The sequence below is a fragment of the Vanellus vanellus genome, assembly GCF_965231255.1.
Source record: "Vanellus vanellus genome assembly, chromosome: 1".
NCBI lineage: Eukaryota > Metazoa > Chordata > Aves > Charadriiformes > Charadriidae > Vanellus > Vanellus vanellus.
In genome coordinates, this window is record NC_138905.1 from 202,272,125 (window position 1) to 202,294,811 (window position 22,687).

At 39.2% G+C, this 22,687-nt stretch overlaps 1 protein-coding gene across 2 annotated transcripts in view; it reads left to right on the top strand.

Moving 5' to 3' along the window:
* The window catches only part of MICU2 (mitochondrial calcium uptake 2), a gene marked incomplete at its 5' end in the record, with an annotated part of 146,541 nt that overhangs the window by 119,783 nt on the left and 4,071 nt on the right, over positions 1 to 22,687 (top strand). For both annotated transcript variants that reach the window (XM_082498207.1, XM_082498208.1), the window contains 4 exons: positions 2,658 to 2,720; positions 12,060 to 12,157; positions 21,108 to 21,279; positions 21,562 to 21,670. In XM_082498207.1, the coding sequence (XP_082354333.1) occupies positions 2,658 to 2,720; positions 12,060 to 12,157; positions 21,108 to 21,279; positions 21,562 to 21,670 (442 nt within the window). The remainder of the gene's footprint in view (positions 1 to 2,657; positions 2,721 to 12,059; positions 12,158 to 21,107; positions 21,280 to 21,561; positions 21,671 to 22,687) is intronic.

Genomic DNA, 22,687 nt, shown 5'->3' on the forward strand with positions numbered 1-22,687 from the left:
GAGTCACAGCAATCTGTATTTTGAGGTGGGCATCCGCAAGTATTTGTTGCTGTGCCCTGCAACTCCAAGGTGGAGAAGAAGTGGTAGAAATGGCGTGTTCACAGGTGTTAGCTGCCATCCTTTAATCAGCCCCTGGCAGAGTGCAAAGAATTGTTTCTCAGAGCCATGTTATCTGCATCAGTGTGAGGACAGTAAGATACCTCTGTGAACTCTACACTTCCAAGACGTTCACATGAGACTTGGTGAGGGGGATTTCCAGATGTGCACATAGTAACCCATGCACATTAATCTGAGACCTCCCATCAAGAATAAGGCTACCAAAATCCACAGCAAGTGAGGAATTTCCCTAACTCAGTCCTGATGAAAGATTTCTAAGTAAAATTAATGACAGTTCAGAAATATTGGTAATGGGAGTAGGGTAACTCTGATGGCACATGCAAGAGCTATGTGTTTTAGACTTTCTATACACTTTCTTTATACACTTGTCCTGGACAGTAGGTACCATAAAAACCTTGTAGAGATTCATCTAGGGCTGGATGAACCAGCAACTGACACTGTCAGCAGTTGCGGTGGTTTGGTGCAGAACACCTCTGTGGTCCTAGAACATCCATAAGCACTAACCTCTCTGAAACAACTGGAACGTTCTTTTTTTTTTTTTTTTATGACTGACATAGCCTTTCTGCCAGCTCTTGTCATCTTCACAAAAGACATACTAAGAAATAATCACAAAAGAGGCATCAGTTGTGCATAATAGATCTCATTATCTTTGAATTAGCCATTAGTATCTTCCAGTGATGAACAGATATAAGTATTAAATACAGATAAATGTTACATGGAGCAGTTGAGTATTAGAGTCCATTTCTCAAGGGCAGAATTCTTCTCCCTTTGTGACTAGTTGCTGCACTATGCTGGAAAAAATCTGCAAACTACTGGAAATAGTTTCAAGCACTATAAGCATTTACATACAGTGTAACATATAAACTAAATCTTCCAGAACACTTGTGAAAAAAAGTTGTACTGTGTGTCTGTGCTCTTTAGTAGTCTCTGCCGATTTTTTTAAGTCATTTAAAAATAAAATACAAAATAGAAAAAAAAAAACGTATTTTCTCTTGTTTGGAAAGTATTTGCAGTTGTATTTCTTGTGTGTGAGCAAAGGATGGATTTTTCAGGTAAGAAAAGATGTAATTTTTCAGTGAGAATATGGACAAGCAGTTGTGTTTTTATCCAGAGCTCTATATTGGTTTTGTGCTATGAAGAAATTCATAATGCTTTTACTGTACTAGACAATTGTTTTGTAAGTGAGCAAAAATAAAAAGAATACAGAGAAACTTGGAAGAACTAGTACTGTTTAATTGTCTTTATATTTTGATAAATACTATCAAGGCATGCCATTCAAAAATAATAATTGAAAGTAACTATGCTATAAAAAAAAAACAGCACAGGTGAATTAGTGAAAATCTGAAGTCCAAGGGAAGACCTTTGGTAACCCAGTTAGCATTTTTTTCCTACTCACTACTTACAAGCTTCTCTGAACAACACAGCAAAAAAAGGAGAAAAAAAAAAAAAAAAAAGCCCCAAGAAGAGATTTGAAAACCCCACAACATCATGGCTGTGCAACTTTGGTCATGGATTTTTTTTCCTAGTTTTAGTGGGCAGGGTGAGGAATCACTCAGAAATGTTTCAGAAGTAAACCAGCAGCTTCGCAATCCCTAAGCATTAAAAGCATCTTTCCTAAAGACTCCAAATCCAGAGTGCTCGGTGTAAGTCCATATCTATACCTGAAATGTAATAAGTCCCTTTTTCTTTCGTTTTTGCTGTCTTTTTGAGGATTCGTGCACATGTCTGTGAAAGGTAGGTATACCTTGTGCTAAGTTAAGTCACTCACTCTTGTGGCAGTGTTGACCTCCCAAGCGAAAATACAGTCAAAGAAACCTTGCAGCTAAAATACACTTGAGCTGCTGCAAAATAAAGCACTTTCTGTATTAGCTTAAAGCTGTACTTGGAACAGTGGAAGTTATGTTTTTAAATGTGAGTCATTTCACTAGTTCTAAAAATCTTCTTAGCTAACACATTCAAGATTCATTTATTTGCGGGCTGGAGGCAAAACTCAAACCACATTCTGCTTAATGCCAATTCTGAAAATACATTTGCTTATTTAATGAAATTCCTCTTTGTTGTTAGTTGTATGGTACCTTATTTGAACAGGTATGTTTTTCCTGTCTAGAAGATCATGTCTGTAGCAGAACTGTGCAAAGCTGCCTAGGAGGACAGCGTGAAAATCACAGGTTAATTTTTATTTCCCGAATGACCCTTGATGTTATACCCCTGAGTTTCAAAGTCTTATGGAATAAATGCTAAGCTTCTCGTGGAAGAAAATCTCTAAAAATAGAGTAAGCGCTGGGTTGCAAGAGATAGATTCACATGCTCTGCTTGACTATATTAACCAAAGTAGAGAAGACATTCCTGGGAAAAAGTGTGTCTAAATAGCAAAATATCCTTAAGTATGCAAATATTTTGTCATGACTGGAGAACCTGGAAGAAATGTTATGACTTAATGAAGAAAAGGTGAAATTAATGCAAGTTTCTGAAAAATGAGACTCCTGTACAACCAAATTTGTAACTTTCCTGTGGTTTTTTTCATGTTTTAACAAATATAGCTACAGAGAATCATTGGGAAGGAAGATGATGTGAAAACAGCTGGAGACGAAACAGTATTTCGGGTATGAAATACAGATAACATTTTTATTTACAAAAGCGTTGTCATATTTCCCATGAACTTTTGTTTTTTTCAAAGTTTTTACATAAGTATATAAGCATCAGTATTAGTACTATAATTAATTGAAGGTGCATGATTTGTCAACTACTTTCTAACTGGTAAAGAAAAATGTTTGTCATTTCTGGATCTCCTGATGAAATGTATGCAATTACTGTATTTTATTACTGTGTGGTCTCTCCATTATTTAGTAAGCCTCTGTTTCAGAGTAACTCTCTTCTGTTTATGAAAGCCTCAGAAAAAACTGTATTGCTATATGAGAAAAGATGGCTTTTCAAATAGAAATCGATACCTTAAACTTAGGTAAGTGCTGCTGTTGCAGTCATATCAGCTTATTCTGAGTTGGTTTGAAAAGTAGTTGCTGTCATTGAGGTGGCAAAGGCAAGAAATACTTTAGTTAGGTCCACTTCCAGAAAGAAATGGCTTAGATGCAGACCAGAAGAAGAAACAATCTTAGAGTATGATCTTCCACCTGAGTTAGAAGTTTCACTGGATTGCAGACCATTAGCAAATGGCAAATACAGCTCGTCAGTGAAAGGAGCAGGTAAATGCCTGCTCTCTTCTGTCTGTTTTCCCCAAATCCTGCTAGTGTAACCTACCTTCTTCCTTCAGCGGAGTCTTTGCTAGCTGCCATCTCTTCTTCAGTCTCTAGTTAGCACAGAGACAGGACATTCTGTAGCCTGGATGAGACTGAAAACAGAGATGCGGAAGTCCTGACCATACTGAAAACACCTCAGAAGCAGCTGATGAACTGGAGCGAAAGAGGGGAAGAGTATAGCTGGATTATCTCCAGCTATTACTATCAGGTGCTCCTTGCATCAGCAGCACTACTTCTGTTGCATGCTTAAATTGGATAGTGGAGCTGAGGGATATTTTTCCCACTACAAACTTGTTTTCAGCTGTAAACTGAGAATGGGTGATTAAGCATAGGACAGCGACTGCTCATGTTGGAAGCATTCAATCAGAAATTTAGGCAGGGCTCTGCTTTATAAACCTTATCATGCATCAGCAGTTTCTACAAAGAGTTGGTCCAGCTTGTGTTCTTTACTTTTTCACCTGCCTGGGGGAAAAAATGGAAGTGGCAGTATTGCCAACACCTTTAATATTTACTAGGCATAAACTAAAACTGTCTTCTGATGCATAAAGGTTTTGCTCCCTCAATATGCATCCGGAGTTCAGTTAAAAATTGTTTGACTGACTAACAACCTTATGCTTTCCTGAGTCTTTTCATCAATCACCAGATTAAAATAGCTAGGATTAATAGGGCTGTCTGCTCCTCAAAACCAGTTTCAATTGAGACTTAACTGCCATGACAGTGAAAGAAAAAGGATCTTTATTCTGCATGAATGCACAGCTATAGTATAAAATTTCCAGAGAAACTTTGATACAGTTGGACAGATTTAGTTAAAAATGCATAAGCTTATTGGGAGCTATTTAAATACCTGAGCCTGAATGTCTCAATTTTTTTTTTGTCTTGCTTCAAATTTTGTCTTCAGAATTCTCCATTGAGAAAAATCTGAAGTTGTTATAACCAGGAAATAATAGTTAATACGGTTTCTTAGCAGATTACAAATGGAATTATAGTCTGCTCAAAAGAAGAATTAAATAGCTTTGGGGAGTACAGCTATCTTGAAATTCTTCTGGTTTCTATATTTCTACTTGGCAAAGTCCACATTATCACTTTTCTTCTAATTTTTATTTTCTTTCCCGTCTCTGTCTCTCACAAAAGAAGTTGATTATAAGCAGTGAATCTGACTACACAGTGCATATGTTTTTACCCATTATTTTTAATAATTACAGTAGTCATAGTATTACTGTCAAGCAAATCAGATAAAGCATAAAAATATGTTTTTTAAATTTACTGTGTTCTTTGGAAGCTGAGATACTGCAACAGAAGTTTGGTGTTTGGGATAGTTCTTTATTTCCACAACAGTTTCACAATTTGCGTAGGAGTTTGCTGGTCTCTGATACCAGATGGAAAACATCACTGACTTACGAACATAAGGTATAAATGGTAGTCTGCAAGTTTATTTAACCACCAGGTATATCCAGGTATGTTCCCTGTACAGTCTGTAGACAGATGTCCCAGTCATTCATTTACTGTATGAGGATACCACTTAATACTCATTGAGATACTGTATTAGAAAAAGAAAAAGTAGTTAATTTGCTCCCAGGGTGCTTGTATCTCTGCCTCTTTTACTGAGACTTTGACTTACATGACTAAAATTCAGAATTTTGCCACTTAGTAATGGCCCTTGAATGGGATGGCAGTGGACTTGGTTATCCAGATTAAATATATTTCAATTGAGGGATTTTATTATTCCAATGTTATAATTGATGCTGGAAGAAAAGCCAAAAACCTGGCCTTAACCAGCCCAGTCTTTTGGGAAGTTCCATGCTGACTTTTGCAGAGCAGGCAATCTGATTTACTCATAGCCCAGGCATGCGTGCAGACAGTGAAGGAGAGATGCAGACTTACAAGACTGGCAGCCTGGTTCTTTCTAACTAGACTGGAGAAAATGGTGCAGAAGTCAACAGAAGCAGTGACTATCTCACCTCAGCCACCTTCCCATAGCCCGGAGGAAATACTGCACCTGACTTCCTAGCACAACTGTTCTGCTTCACATGAGACATCCAGCTGAGCACTTGGCCCTACTTCACAGAAGAGGAGAAGCAGACTCCTCGCCTGGAAGTGGTGCAGAGTGTTATAGGAAAGTGCATGAGCTAGAAGAGTTTGGTCTGTTTTGAAAAAGGTGTTGCCCAGTGAACAGCACTAGTTGCTTTTGTATTAATGCCCTGTGTTCCTTAAAAGGATACTGTAATAGTGACACGTGCATTAATGTTCTGGTAGTGGAAACAATGCTAATGGTTGCTGATATCTACGGTACAGCCCAGTGGACTTTGCTCTTGGGCCCTTTAATTTAGATTGATGAGTTATCAAGTAGTTTCAATAACTCTAATATGCTTTGTGTAATGGCTAAACTTAGAAAATAATTTAAGCTATTGTTAGGAAAGGAATTACAATACAGAATGTTCTCTATTTGCTCTTAAAATTGAATTCATGTTGGGAAATAATAAGTGCACTGTCTCATTTCCAAATGATTAAACATATGATTCTGGATTCCATAATGAACACATTTTCATACAAAGTATCTCATTTACATGTTTTTTTAAAAACATTTAACAAGTACTTGGGGACACAGCCATATTAATCTCTTTTAAACAGAAAACTTTTGAACTAAAATTCAGTCTGACTATAAGCAGTATACTTTTAGACCCACACATGGGCATTTTCCTATCAATTGTGTATCAGTTGTTTTAACCTGTCTACTTCTCTTTCTTCTTTTTTTTTGTTGTTGTTGTTCTAACAGCGATGAATGACATTAATCATTCACACATTTATCACCACTTAGCTGGTCAGCACAGGGTTTTACACTTGGACCGTCAGACGTTGGAGCCACAGAGACTCTGCCGGCCATCGTAACCTGCCCATCTGCTCCCTAGAATTTCTAATTAGTTTAAAGTTTTCTGTCCGTAGCTTCAAAGTCTGCAGAGCCCTGGGCCCAGAATAACTAAAGACTGCCTAAACCAAAGGGAGGAAGATGGTGGTTGAGAGCTATGCTCTTCTCATTCAGTAGTACTCTGTAATAGGGGTGCAGCACATCGAATTTTGCAAGTATCTGGTCCAAGACTAAAATTAATATCCCTCCCCAAAAGAGCGTGTCATTAATCTTGTCACCTCTTAGTTCAGATGGAATGCACATTTTTTTCTTGACCTATCTTCTCCAACATAAATGTGTATGTTTTGTATCAGCAGATTAACGTTGAAATCTGTTGAAAAGCTTTTAGGTACTTTAAATCGAGGAGCACTGCAATGTTCCTGTGTGCTTTAAAGGAAACTCTCCAGGCAGATAAACCCCATAAAGAACCAAACCGTGTGGCATCAAAATCACAGAATCTCCTAGACTGGAAAAGACCTGTAATATCATCTAGTCCAATCATTAACCTAACGCTGACAAGCCCACCACTAAGCCATGTCCCTGAGCACTATATCTACATGAAATATTAAGCTATTAAAAAACTGCTGGGTTGCTGTTTACCTCACGGAGAAGGAAATTATTTTGTTTTTCCACATGATCTGATGACTTTATAACCTCAAGAGAGACAAAGAAACATGCTTTCTGACATCTTTCTAAGTACCTGTTCTGCACATACATTAAATTTGGCTTGGATAGCAAAAGTGGCTCCCACGAGGAATTCATCTGGAAGCGTGTTGTGGTCACAGTAACATTGCTTTCCATTGCACAGATGTGCGAGGCAAGGCGACCCCTTTAGTCTCTGCTACTTGACGTAGTCTGAAGGGCTTTAAACCATATAGCTAGAGAAGACAGATAGCAGCGTGGGCTCCTGACAGGCTGGGGAAGGCACACTATCAGCTTTGCACTAACACCTTTAGTCCTTGATTCAAGAGAGTAAGGATCTGGTCATAATCTCTGAAGGCTACCTAGTGCCTTTGCTTGTAAAATTAATTGGAATAAACTGGAAATGGTGCATGTAAGCATGCTTAGTTGGCATTTTGTGATAACCAAAACTTGGGATGGCAGGCCGAACAGGGACTGCCTGGGGACGCTTTCGGACACCGAGGTGGGGGAATTGGTCACAGTCCATCTGAATCAGTTTTAGCGCTGAGAAGGAGGAGGTTTGCACATGCTGAGATTGGGTGTGCTCCGCCTTTGAGGCCAAGTCCACGTTAATCAAAAGAGCAGGCTTCACTGAATGTCATACCTCCTGAGGGGGGTCCACGGCACGACAGGGAGGCACAGCCTGAATTCTTATGAGGGACTCTCCCCAGCTGTGTATAGAAGCTGCTTTTCCCCGCTGCCAGTGGTGCACTGGTCAGACAGCCTTAGGCTTTGCGGCGCAATAGTATCATTCCCTGACTGCTTGAACAGCAGGTTCTGGTCCTTCTCAACCTGCTGGCGACGAGACTGGTTTGAACCTGTTCCTATTTTTGGCATAAAATATCTACTACAATGTTTGCTCCCAGATTAGCTTTAGCTCACTTGGCTGGAAACTGTTTTTATTCTGTACCTCCCCATGAATTGATGCAGAAGTGTGGGTGACACACTGAAAGCTGAGGACGTCCATGAAGTTAGATCTTCTTCCTTGCTAGAGGCACTGACAGTACAGCATAGCCATTCCGTGGCATTAGTTGTCATTAAAAAACCACTAATCCCCAGATAATGGGAATGCTGGATATTGTTGAATGCTGGGTGTAAGCTGCTCATTGCTTAGAAAACACTTCATCTTATTTCTTCACAGAAATTGTCAGTTATAGCCTGTGGAGAAAAAAAAAATGTGTGTAGTTTACCCTGTCTGTATCAGACCTGATGTATTCTTGTATCCTACCTCTTAAGAAAGTGCATTGCGAAACATGAAAAACTTTAGTAAGTGACTAAAGCTGATTCATCCTAAAATGATGACAGTGTTCATTCTGGTGTCCGCTTGAGGCTGGCTGGGCTTTTCCAAAAAAGACTGCTTTTGGAGATCTGGATGTCCTGGTCCCACTAGTTTGTCCCTTCATGGTTCTTTTGACTGGCTGTGCCTGGTAGGATTAATTTGATAATGGATACATCTTTTAAACCTTCTTCCCAGAACTGAGTTGGAGGATATATCCCAACATCTTGAAGACTGTCAAAATGGCAAAAAGCTGAATGCTCTTGAGCAGTGTTTGAGGCTAGGCTGCGTAGATTGAAGTCTGATTGCCTCCAGGGATGGAAGCCAGGCATGATGAATTGACTGACCTAGCAGCTGAAAAACAAAGAGCATTTCAGGGAAGTGGTCTCAGAAAGATTTGCAAAGATTTAGTCTTACCTTTGGAAAGATTTGAGACATCACTAGCAGACAGAAACTAAGATACCGTTCTCCTTGACCCTCCTCTCTTTTCCGCCTGTTCTTCATCAATTCCCTCTACTTCTATCTTAACCAAAAAAAATTTCAGTCCAAAATATGTATTATTTTTACAACTTCTATCAAAAGAAGATATTGCACAGCAAATACCATCTCCCAGGAAGCAAGTAAGAGAACAAGGAACGTATTACAGATTTAATCATGACGAATGCTTTCCAGTCATGCCTCAGGCAAATTCTGCAATGAAAGGTGGTAAGAATCTAGAGACAGTAAGTCTATTAACATTTCAGATGAGTTTTGAAAATCAGTTAGGTACATTATTCTGAAAATCCTGTCTCACTGTGTGATAAGTTTCTTCTCAGTGGCACTTGTTGCTACTTGCTGCAGTATCAGGTCCTAAATGTCAGAAGCTCAGTGGGGAACTGCAGGATTAGGTAGGTCTGTGCCCATGACTCAGTGTTTGCAGCATCAGGCTTCTATGTTAACAGTCTGGGTAATGAGGAATAAAGGTTGTGTTATCTGATCTTGCTTAAAAAGGAATACTTGCATAATTCAGCAGTTCATGGTGCTTTTGAAAAGTGTACAAGGTGTTAGAATCATAGAATGGTTTAGGTTGGAAAGGACCTTGAAGATCATCACGTTCCAACCCCCCTGCCATAGGCAGGTACACCTCCCAGTAGACCAGGTTGCCCAAGGCCACGTCCAGCCTGGCCTTGAACACCTCCAGGGACGGGGCCTCAACAACCTCTCTGGGCAACCTGGTCCAGTGCCTTACCACCCTCAAAGTGAAAAACTTCTTCCTAATGTTCAATCTGAACCTGCCCTCTTCTAGTTTAAAGCCATTCCCCCTCGTCCTATCGCTACATGCCCCAGTAAAAAGTCCTTCCCCAGCTCTCCTGTAGGCCCCCTTAAGGTACTGGAAGGCCGCAATAAGATCTCTTCTGTTAATATTACTCTAGGAAAATAAGCCCATGTTTGTAATATGTACACACATGTTCATTAGTTCATACAGACTTGTGTGGCATCAGAGCTTGGTTTTGGGGATTCTTTGTCAGAATCAATGGACCCTGGAACATGTCTGAGTTCCCCAGTTGAGATACATGTCCCTGCTTCATCCCGTGCTTGTGTCAAGATGAGACTCAGAACTTCACCATCTTTTCTGCACTCTGTGCCTCAGCTTTCTGTAAAGCCCACAGCCTCAGAGGGCATTGTGGTGCATCCTTCTGGAGCTGAAGCCACCAGATACACCAGAATATAAACTTTCACTCAATTTAGGTAGTAGCTCTGTGACTCAAAGCTACCGGTCTGGTCCTTTATAGAGCTCCAGGATTAGGTTACCATTTCATTCTCATTGCCAAGAGAGACATTCCAAATATAAGTTATTCTTTTACCTAAGCTTAGGAGGGCGAGGTGTTGGAAATATTAACAGAGCTCTCATTATCTTCTAACAAAGATTTGTCATGTCAGTACTAATTTATACAGTTCAGCAGCAAAAGCTCCTAATGATTCTGTGGACAAAAAGGAATTATGTACTAACATGTACTTTAATTTAATAGCATTAACTCTCGGAAAAGCAGTTTTTTGAATTTTACCCTTAAGCTGTAGTCTCTGTGGTCTCCTATTGCATATTCTGTTTTAAAGAAATGTACTGTTATGTAGTTTTAAAATACATTGAACTCTCACTAACATGGTGTTTGGACATCTGCCAATTCCACTTTGGAATTTTAACTGATAAAGAGGGTAGCCAACAAGTAGGTGCATATTTGTTATAAATCCAGGAATAGGTTTTGTCATCTTAGATAAGATGAGATTGTTTGTATGTCTTCTTCTATATTATAACTAGAGAAACATGAATAGAAGAAAAAAACTTTTTCTGTTACAGACTTAGTTTTTAAAAGATTATTTTAAACCTCATTTTTCAATTTGTTTTCAATGCAACACTGATTTTAATATGGAGTAATTAAATCGGAAGCATAAAATTGTGTACTCATGAGTTCAGCTTTAAAAATTTCATCAGCAAATTTATTTCTTGCATTTCTAAGGACTCCTTTAAACATGTAAGCAAAAACCACAAAAAGCAGATTAGACTCTCGCTGCAGTGAGAAATATGTGGATTCTTCTCTGTTTCTTCTTGGAAAACTTTGCATTCTGACATAAATAGTTTGGGTTTGAATTTCAAATAAGCATATATGAATGTTTGACTTTTGACTTTCAAAAAAGCATATACCAATGTTTATGCATCAGTCTTCACAGTAATCTGAAGTGTTTAAACTTTAGAAGGATGGATCTTGTGGGTATTTAAATATTCTTTGCCTGCAGTTAAATGATAAAAGGTCGATAACTACAGTTTGCATATGGCTTGAAAAGTTTTTTTTCCAGGTTCGCTCATACATAACTCGTGTCACTGGCATTTAGTGACTTGTAGCTTGCAGTAGAAATGAAGAATGTTACCTCTTTAACTATAAAATCAGTGTCACATATGCAGTAAGCATGAAACACACAGTAGACTAATGGGACTTGTTATTGATGATGCTGAAAGCTAAATAACCATTAGTATTAAATCTTATGAATAGACTCTTTTCTTTCATCTTACCTCTTCAACCAGATAAAAGACACAGAGGCTATTTAGATGTCATAAGAATAGTTTGTTGAAATCCCTCCGGACTTACAAAAAAAAAATCTCTCTTCATGTTGCTTAGTGTTTTGTTGCGTTCAAAGAAATGCCAGTATGCTAGTGCTGAAAGAAGAATAGAACAGAAATCCAGCATTATGTGTGGTTTTAGGCTTGTTAAAGATTCTGTTGAGTCAAAATAACGTGCATCCTTTTTCTGCAGAAATCTTTTCATCAGATTTAAAAAATATACAGAAAAGTCACTAACATTGAAAATTTGCAAGAAGCCGTGTAAGACCATACTACAATTGAGCACTCTGAATGTTTGTATTTTTCTGGTTTTGTTTCTTAGACTATCGTGAATTTTTTTAAATGGCTGTAACAAATTAGAAATATCTGAATAAGAACTTTTTTACAGTTGTTAACTATATTTAAAGCCTCTATTCACCGAGGCATAAAGATTCTTAAAGATCTAACTAGCAACCTTCTCAATTCTAATAATAAAATACACCAAAGGTGGTTGTAAATTGTATTCATCTTTCATGCAGAATATTTAGAAGCAGAACATATAATACGCTGTTGGCAGTTGATGTGGAAGAATTATTCAGCTCTGAGATCTTGTGTGATAGATTTGGGAACAGTAATAAAATTGCAAGTATGTCTTGTGAAATACTAGTTCAAATAAATATTTCCAGATTTGTGTTGAATAGATATTAATAATCATACAATGCATAATAATTAATCATACAGTTTTTTGTTTTATAGGGAGCAGAACTGGAAAGCTGTGGTGTTAATACCATGTTGCTGGTACATTTCTTTGGAAAAGAAGGAAAGGAAAAACTTCGCTATTCTGAGTTTTTCAGGTATTTTTTCAGCTAGGCAAGCCTAACAGCAACCAGTCCTGTTCCTATCCTCTCTACTTTGCACCAACACTGGCATTAATCTGACCCACACTGAGCTGATTCAGAAAGTTAAGCAGGTAATGAACCAGGAAATTATTCATGATTGTGCATGATTAAATTTCTAGTTTAGTTCATGGGGCCTGCTGTCTGCAGGAGGAGTTGAGCACCATGATAAGGCCAAAGCAGCAGTGGGCCTGGAGGCCACAAGGTTTGAGACTGCCATTCTTGGCAGCTGTTTGGTGGCATACCTTAAGACAATGTGATTCATGAATATTTTTCTTGATAAAATCACCAAAAAAGTGACTGCTAATCAATTAAAAAAAACTTTTCTGAGTTGAGGCACCCCCCTCCTCATTACAATTGTCATGGTAGGCTGCAGGCAACTTCTCTGCTTGCTTCAAATTCCAGCTTCTGTTGAAACTTTACTTGTGCCTTTTCCTTTACCATTTGAACTACTTTTGCAATGAGGTTACTCAGATACTTCATGGCACTTATGTCAGAACTGAGAATTGAGCCAGATGGTAAACACCAATTCAGACTGAAACTGCAGTGGAATACCAAGGGGCCATTACTCCCAGAAATGTAGCACTGTATACCCATCTGTTTCACTGTAAGCTTTGCAAAATCAGAAGTTAATAGAAAGTTCTGAGACTGGTGTAGGGAGTCGTTCAGTTTACATCATACACATGTCAGAAAGATGGTGTAGTCCTTGTCTACATCAGAGTATGGAGTTTTGCTGTGGTTGCTTTTGACTTGAAAACCCAACCAGGTATCAGCTGTTAGTGTTTTAATTGGATGAGATTCTTTCTTCCAATGTCTATTTCAAGCAGTAATGATGACCACCACCTACACAGCATTACAACTTAACTGGTTAAAACTCTCTGTTACTTGGGAAATCAATTTTTCCTGCTAGTATAAACTCCAGACACATCTTGCTTTATGAACCTGGGCCCAGAATCCAAATGCACAGTCTTTCTTTGGGATAAATGGAAGTTAAGTGCTTAAATACCTGTGTGAATCTTGACACACATCTTGCAGCACAACATCAAGAGAATATTATCTACGTCAGTATTACCTTTTCTACAAAAATAATTAGTCATTTACAGACTGCAAAAATAAATTGGGGCAATATGTTTTACTTCAGTTTATGTTCAGAAGCAGAGAATCTGTGTCAGCCCTCTTAAAAATGAATGTTGTTGCAATCAGTAGAGGTTTGGGGAAAGCCAGAGTAGAAAAGGAAGAGTGGCAATCTTTCTAACACTAACAAGTGTTCGGCTCCGCTGGTTCTGGCACTCACCAGTCTTCAAATAAACAACCTTTCTCTTTTGAAGACCTTGACTCAATAGGAATCTAAGCGAGTAAAATAAGTTTAAGACACCTCCAGCTCCCTTTTCTATAAATACCATAGACCCTCTCAATGAAACAAAAGGCAGAGAGCACCAGTAAAAGGTTGTGTTTGCATATACAGTGTAAACGGAAAAGCCTGGGGTTTTAGATAAAATCCTACATTGACCCAATGAGGCATGACATTGATGAAACTATGTAACTAGTACATTCAGAACACCTAGGTTAAAGACCTTTGCCTACCACACAGATAGAAGGCTGTAATCAAAATCAAACTCCCACATCTTGCTCTTAAAATTTGTGGGATAAGTGTAAGGTTTAATGCAGGTAATTTTTCAACAGTGGCAGTTATGTTTCGTAGAGCTGGAATGTGCCTCTTTATCACTGCGTAGACACTCCATCTCAGTTGCAACATGACAGTGAAGTTTGTTTAACACACAGAAAGGTGAATGAAAGGATCGCTGTCTTTTTAACCTGTGTGAAGGTATCACCTTTCACATGATTTTATTTGCAAGTAAATCAAGCACATCATTTCTGGGTACCTATTGTTCAGAGAAAATGGGTTTTCTATCTGATGGCCTCTCATAACATTTTACCTTACATGGGAAGCTATTGTTGGCTGTTTGATCAAAGTGCCATGCTGTTTTTACAAGAGATGACTGATGAGCTGTACAGACATAGATCATTGTCAGAAGCAGAAAATAATGATGGTAAACGCTTTTATCATTTTCCAAGTTCTTGCCTAGAAAGCTTTTCCATTGATCAGTGTAGTACCTAGTAGAAAGTAGGGGTGATTAGGTTTGATTAGGACACACTAAAACTTGTCACATTAGTTAAATACACAGATATCGCTGTGCTGTAGAGTCCTTGAAACTAAAAAAAAATAAAAGCAGGAATGTTTTGTGAAATTTCACTGTACTTATGTGGGAATTCAGAAAGCTGAGATGAGTATTCTCACTTCATTACTTATATATATTTTCCTCATGCTTCCTCCTTTTCAGTTTGGCTGACATTAAAAAATCCTTTTGTGAGTGTGCAAACATCTGTATCTACGTCTACACCAATGTTGTCCGACCCTTTTAGCCCTCAGTCCAAACATATAAAAAATATCAGCCAGCCACAGTCAGTATATCAGGGCAATGAATTGGCTCTGTTCTCCTTTCCTTGCATTCAGATGGCGCAAAGAAAGTGGAAACTGTCTACATCTCTTCAGGTGATGTGGAGCTGATGTAAGCCAGCTCTTGTGCCTCCCTTCCTACTGCCCCGAACGCGGGAGGCACACTGATCTGATATAAGGAGGGAAAATGGTTAAGCATGCCGTGCTCCATCTGTCTCCACCTGGTACATGGTTCTTGGGAAATCATTGGTAGGTGATACACACAAGGACAGTCCTCAGGCTGTTTTTTTACCAGACATAAAGAATGAGACCATGAAACAGCATCAGATCACTTTCTTTGGCCGCTGGGAGCATGGAAGTAACCTTTTCATAGGCATTTTGTGACACAAGTATCAAGCTCTTCTCTCATATCCTCCAGAACATAGTCAAAACAGCAAGCAAAACTGCTCCTTTTCATTCTCTGCTGAGCAGCAGCGGTGGGACTCCCACTTCGTTCTGCAGCTTCTCCTGGGACTGCTTAGAATTAGTGGAAAGAATCCAGGATCCACACCATCCTATGTCTTTCCCGTAGTAAGAAGGTGGTTTCAGAGATCTTAAGGTGGGACTCATGAACACATGTTCAGCTCCAGACTGCTACATGGTTTCTTGCCAGTTGTATTGTCCTTATCATAAGGACCGTATGATAATTATTAATAATTCACAACTTCAAAAGCAACAGCTTGTTTCCCTGGAAAAAGTTAGGAAATTTAAATCTAAATTATTCTGGAGTATGTTTATGTACATCACTACTAAAGGTGTTGCCTCCTAGTCAAATGCAGCTGGAATTATATTCTTCTGTATCAGTTTAAGAAAATATAAAACAATATGCAGCAAGCCTAAAATCATGTAATAAAGAAGGATTCCATTCAAGAAGCTGTTTTACATTTCAACAACAGTGTCGTCTTCTAATACCAGGACTCATCTTAGAGAATGTCACATTTCAGACAGGAAGCCAGAAGTTCTCTGGGATTACAGGCTTTTTATTCTTTTGCATGGGTTTCCCCTGTTTTTTGAGACATCTAATTTTTCGTCTTTCACTTGTGCTTTAATTTCCAGTTATGTTGTATGCACTATTTTTTATTCTGAGTAGAAAACTATTTCATTTTCTAGGTATAGCAAATATTTCTTCTTGACAGCCACTGTTTTTTTTCCCCTGAAAAAAAGTCCCTTACTGATCTTGTTTAACTATGTCTAATCCCAAATAAAAGAGGAGAAAAGAGGAGACAGTAATTCACTCCCTAAACAGTTTACGACTGCTATGATTTTTTTCTGTAATCTGTCCCCAAGCAAGCTTAAATCTCTCACAATGTCCTTGAAGGACGACCAAAAAAAAAAAAAAAAAAAAAACCCAAAAGGAAAAAGTGCAGAGAGTATGGAAAGAATACTCAAATTTTTTTCTAATCATTGTATTTTTTTCCTGGGAAGACCTATAAAAAAGTACTTGCCGGTATGGTTAAACGAGGGGCATCTTTTAATCATATAAGGAAAATTAACATTTCAAATCCAGTTTGTGGCATTTTCTTGCCTCATTTGTTGCTTCCAAACTTCTGGTCAGTTTTTTGCACCAGAAATATTCTTTAATCATGGTTTCTTTTGTATTTTCTGGTCTAGCTTGAAGGTCATAAATTGTGTAACTATACACAAAACATGCCTTTTCCCTACCTGTCCTGTTTCTTTACTTCAGTATTTTGAATTCCTAGGTACGTTTCATTTGAAACCTTTCATTTAAGAAACCAGAATGATCCAGGCTGAACCACACTGCTGGTGCTGACGTTTGTCTGGTGCTGTTCAGTATTTGTGCCAGTACGTGGATGCAGAATCGTCAGCCAGTAGTGCTTTTGCTGTGATGGTAGCTTGTACGTTTTCAGTGATGTTCATCTAGGGATTTGGAAGTGCTTTGCAGAAATAGAGTATGATGGCCTCTTTATTTGTCTCTGCACCTACGCTTGTATCTATGTGTGTGTATGTGTATATAGAGCCCTAATACACATAGACATTACATCTCATGCAACCAGGGTCAGACGATGAGGAAGTGGAGATGGGAACAAACCCTGGTTTCGAGATCGTATATTCCTATCAGAGATTAATCTGAATAGTTCCCAACTATTTAATAAAGGTGTTGAGAAGAATCTCTGTTTCTTCCTTTCCTATATACTTAGCAAAGGAATAGCTTGATTAGTTTCTACAGAATGTTTATAAATGAAAGTGAGCAGTTTGGTTTGGTTTGGAAACATTAAGGACAGTAAATCAAAGAGGGGTTTGCCTGTAATTCTGAAAATGGCAAGATGGATTAACTATCTTACCGTCTGCAAAACTGAATTTACAAGCATAAATCTAAATGTTCTCTAAAGGTTAATGGTCAAGCCCTTATTAGATGTTCTATATTCTGTTTTGAAAGTCAGATTGCAAAAAGGCAACCTTGCAGCTGGTTTCCAACAGTCTTTTGGTGCAGAGAGGGTTATCAAGTCTTCAAAAGGACTTTAGTATCCAAAGAGGAGCTGAAGCAGAGTATGAGTGCCAGGGTAGTATGTCCACCACTGTCTTTGTTGTTAAGTTTCCCTCCTATGAATCAGTGCGACAAGAACTGGTCCGTTCTTTATTAGAGTATTAAAGCTCTGAATAGACTTTCAGTTCAGGTCAAGAGGTATAGGACAGAAAACTTTCCCCAACTCCTCCTTTTGTGTTTCATTCTACTACTTTGCGTGCTGTAAGGAATACAACACTAGCACTTAATTGCAACATCTCAGGTTGGAGGGGGAATAGCTGTGTTCCTGAGGTCTCCCCACTTTTATTACATTTTTATTTCTATTAAAGCTGAGTTACCAAAAGGTCTTGAGAGACTCCCTCTTTCTACAGTAGAGCACATTACAAAATAAGGGATAAATCCTGATAAGGTTTCTGGATGCTGTTGTTACACGATAATGAATTTGGCCACTGGCCTTCAACGTGGGTGTGCTGTCTGTTCCCAGCCTTTTCCCCATCTTATAAATTTATTATTTACCTTTCCTTTTTGTTATTTGGAAATTTAGGATTTGCTTTTATTTTCAAGCCACTATAGCATAAGAGTATTCCCAGTGTAATTATATTTGAATTGTAGAGCACATCTACAATCAGAGTCCAGTTCCCATAGTTGAATTCTGGCTCCCCTTGAAGTCCCCACCCCAGCTCCCACTGACTTTGGGAGAGAAGTTTCATTCCTGTGCTTGTTTTTCCTAATACCTGGAGAAATTTTTAAGGAATTTCCAGCTGAAACTCATCGCACTGTGATCCAGAAGATACAAAAGCAAGTATCCCTAGTGGTGTCTTGGCATTCAAGTATCAAGTTTTACTTCCTAACTAGAAAGTTATTTTTAATAACTTTTAATAACTTCACTTAAAAAAAAAAAAATCATTAGGATTTTTAACTCTCACATCTGGGAATAAGAGTGACCTAGAATGCTTATGCGATGATTCATAGTATTTTAATTTTTGTAATATGGGAGACTATCACATATAAATTTTAAATTACAAGTTTCAGCTGCTGCCCCAAGTAGCATTTGGTATGGCAGGAAATCTTCCCACTCCAGCTTGCCAGGAGCAAGCCTACGAGTTGAAATGAAGTATCCATTAATTTTTTTGTACCTAAATAAGTAATTCCCGCTCCCCTCCCTAATCCATGTAGTGCAGCAAGGTGCACGTCTCTTGTGCCACAGTAAGGCTGTAGTGTCATTGCTCCAAAGCAGCTGGAGAGGGCAAGAACCCAGGCCTGAGAAAAGACGGTGGAAAACACACACAGTGGGGCTGGAGAAAGGAAAAGCTTCGTTCACTGTCCAATTAGAAGAGGGTGCAGAAGCAAGCGCACATCAAAAATGCCGTAGCCAAGCCCTTCACTTTCCTCTTTGGCTTTGCTGCGCCTTTCAGCTGATGTGTGTGGCTAGGTGGGCCACCCACTCCTTCCTCAGTGTGTAGAAACGCTCGGTCTTTCAGCTGTCCTGCCTCTATTGGGTACGGGTAGAGGGCAGGTCACTGAGGGTTTTCTGCTGAAGGAAATGCAATATTTAGAAGAGATGGAAGAATATGTAGTTTGTCATCACCTGTGGCTACTGACCAGTACAGCAAATGTCTGAGTTAGCTCCCCAAGGTAAATAACTTATACTTTCAGTAACAGATCTTTCGTGATTCTGTGATCTTAAATCTGTTGCAAAATGTGGCCACCTTTCATAGATTAAAAGCCAAGAAAATAAAACACATGGTATCTCGTTTCCCTATATCCGCATTTTAGGTATATTTCTGTAAGTGACCTCATTTTCAGCAGCTTCTGCTCCCCCAGACTAGACGTTACATGGCTTGGAAATGACAGTGAGAGATGCACCTACTGTTCTGCATGGTCTGTGCTGTGACTTCCAGCCAAGCACAAGCCACACATCCCAGATACCATCTACTCCTTGCCATTGATGGCCACTCCCAAAATGCAGCCAATTGGCCCTAGTCAGCCTCTGCTGGACTGACTCCATGCCTGGTCTACATGCCTGGTCCGTGCCCGTCTCTCCTGTCCCGCAGCTTGACCTCCCTTCCCAGGATCCAGGGGAGGCCCTTGCAGGCGGTGGGGCAGGACTGCTTCTGCTAGCCCAGGCTGGCCAGTCTCCCTGGCACATGCTGACTGCTGGGCTCGCCAGAGGAAGCAGTCACCTCACGGGTTACAAGGACAGGAGCTGCATCTGAAAAATGAAGAGTGGTTTGCAAGCTGTGCAAGTAAGTTCTCGCTGGTCTGTAGTGAAGGGGCCTCCCCTTCACACCGGTGGCACAAACAGGTCCTGTGGTATTTCATCCCCTTGTGAGAGGGAGCACGGGGGGACTTGAAAGTGAGCCAGATCTTAAGGTGGACTGTGGAGGAATACACCTCATTGTTTGACTATGTTGGGGAAGCCTTGTAACACCCTTTACTTGACCAGAAAAATGCCCATATAAAATGTGAGAGCATATCATACCCCTCCTCGGTATTACCCTAATAAAACTCTAGCCAAAAACTTAAAATCATTTCCACTGCCAGGCTTTCATTTACTTGCAAGTCTCAAGCCATGAAGCATTTGTTGGCCCTTTATTTGCATGTGCAGCTCTAATTGTTAGAGGAAAAAATACAAGAAAGAGCTTATGCTGCAACAGCAGTCTTCAGCTAACCCCTTGTAGACTTCATAGAGCTTCGAGCTACTAATTGTCCAAGTGATCTCATTAAAGAACTAAAGATAGCTGTGCAGACTAAAATAATTTCAGGGGAAAGAACTCAAATCCAGCGAGGCTGTGCAAACACTGATGAGCAAATGATCCTCTACTGATATTTGCTACTCAGACCCTTAGCTGTCCTCTTCTCCAGCCAATTGCTTTGTCCCAATATAGGAGTATTTCATTCTCTCCTGTCAATAATTTTTGCAACTCAATGAAGTAGGGTTTTTTCGAAGTACTAAAGGGATTCCAGCCAGCATCACTGTGCTTTTAGCCTTTAAGATTTAAAAATTATCACTTGGTTTTGGATTGCCCCATTTCTGAAGTGGAAATTACCAAATGGATCGCACAATAGTGTGTTTTACTTTCTTGAAATTCATATCAGGCCAGAAGAAATGATAATGACAACGTAGACCAAACTGGGGAAACTCAAAGCTACAACTCTGCTTACAGTTCTAGCTCTGTACTTATGGGTCGACACTTGCTTCTTGTGCTACTTTTTTTTTTCTTCCTAAAAACCTTGATGTTCACCCCTTCCGTTTTCAGACAGCTCTCTTCTTACCTTCCTAAACACCTGCAACATCATTTTCTGTGCTCTTCTGAACTCTGTATGTCAATTGTAATCTTCTCTAATCCGTCCTGTAGTGAGCGCAGAACTGATTTGCCAAACCCCTCTTTGCAGTTACAGTCTTTGAGGCTTTTAGTCATCTTTTCCTGCAGTGATGATTTCAAGTTTCCTCTTTTCTTTCACCTTTGTGATTATTAGGGCTTCATCTTTCTAGGCACTTTCCAACCTTGTCATTCCTCTCTTATTAATGTGAAATTTCATAAATCATGTGTCAGGCCTTTAGTTACTATGTCCTTTTTCATTCATTCATTATAATACTGCCTTACCAATCATTTTATCTCATTATCTGCACATTTTTAAACATTAGTAAAAGCTATATGCCAAGTGGATCTGTACATTATCTTAGCAGCAGCAATCTGTGAATGCAGACTTAGAGAGCACCCTACTGGTGTCATTGTTGAAATGCAGTCGTGGAAACTAATCTGCATGCACAGGTAAAATTAAACCAGTGACATTTTAAACAATTACGTTGATAGTATCTGTGATTAAGATTTAGTGGCTTCTGCATTTAGTAGCTATGGTAGTAGTAGTGTTACAGTGATGCAAGTTATCAGCTGTTGGATAATACCTGTTTAAACTTACAGATTCATGGAAAATCTGCAAACAGAAGTCCAAGAAATGGAATTCGTAAAGTTTTCAAAGGGTTTGAATGTCATGAGAAAAGAAGACTTTGCAGAATGGTTGCTGTATTTCACCGATGAGGAAAACAATGAAATTTACTGGCAGAATGTGAAAGACAGAATTGAGGCAGGAGAGGTTGGTACATAAAACATGCTTTGTTTTACTTCCTCGTTTGTATGTACAGGTTTTCATTTGAATATAAGTATCTAATATAACTAGTTTCCAAGTGAATTTTTGCAGCTTTTGAATTTTATGCAAATAAGAACAAAGTTAATATGCCAACTGAGAAATACAAATACTGACAATGAGTAAGCAATCACACCTAAACACTAGGTCCCACCAGATTTAATGAAATAGATCTACTCGTGTTTGAATGTATTACTCATTATATATCATCTGAATTCTGTGATACTCTAGAATATCAGTTTGGAAGAATTCAAGACTTTTTGCAAGTTTACAAACAACCTGGAAGACTTTTCTATTGCCATGCACATGTTTACTGTAGCCAATCGTCCTGTTAAACGGGGTAAGTGCTGCATATCTTTTGTATGTATTTTTTTAAAAAAGAAAAAATGCATTTTTGTTACGGAATTAATGTAAATAAGTTATCCCAAAGTAGCACTATGAAGTCCAAAATTAGAATACTGCTTTTTATTCTGAATTAATTCTATTTCATGAAAAAATAATAGTATAAATTTCCCAAAATGTTTAGATTTGTAAGTTCTGATGTGCTGATATGCTGAACCACTCACAGCAGACTAAACCATTGAATCATAGAGTAGTTTGTGTTGGAAGGGTCCTTGAAAGATCATCTAGTTCAACCCCTGACTGCCACGAGCAGGGGCACCTTTCACTCATTGCTCAAAGCCCCGTCCAACCTGACCTTGAACACTTCCAATGATGGGGCATCCACAACTTCCCTGGGCAACCTGTTCTAGTGTTTTGCCACCCTCATTGTAAAAAGTTTCTTCGTTATGTCCAGTCTAAATCTACTCTCTTTCAGTTTGAAACCATTTTGTCATGTCTTGTCACTGCAGTCCTTGGAAAAAGTCTCTCCATCTCTATTGAAAGGCCGCAATAAGGTCTCCCTGGAGCCTTCTCTTCTCCAGGCTGAACAACCCCAACTGTCTCAGCCTGTCTTCATGGGAGAGGTGTTCCATCCCTCTGATCATTTTTGTGACCCTCTTCTGGACATGCTCCAACAGGTCCGTGTCTTTCCTGCGCTGAGGGCTCCAGAGAGGGACGCAGTACTCCAGGTGGGGTCTCACCAGAGCAGAGTAGAGGGGCAGAATCACCTCCCTCAACCTGCTCGCCACGCTTCTTTTGATGCAGCCCAGCACACAACTGGCTTTCTGGGCTGCCAGAGCACATTGCCGGCACATGCCCCGTGTTTCATCCACTACTATCCCCAAGTCCTTCTCTGTGTGGCTGCTCTCAGTCCAATCTAAATTCTAGATTAGGAAGGATTTATTGAAACAATACATGCTTTAGTAGCGATTGTTATAATCCTGAGGTTGTTCCTTACTTGTTATACTTGGAAGAC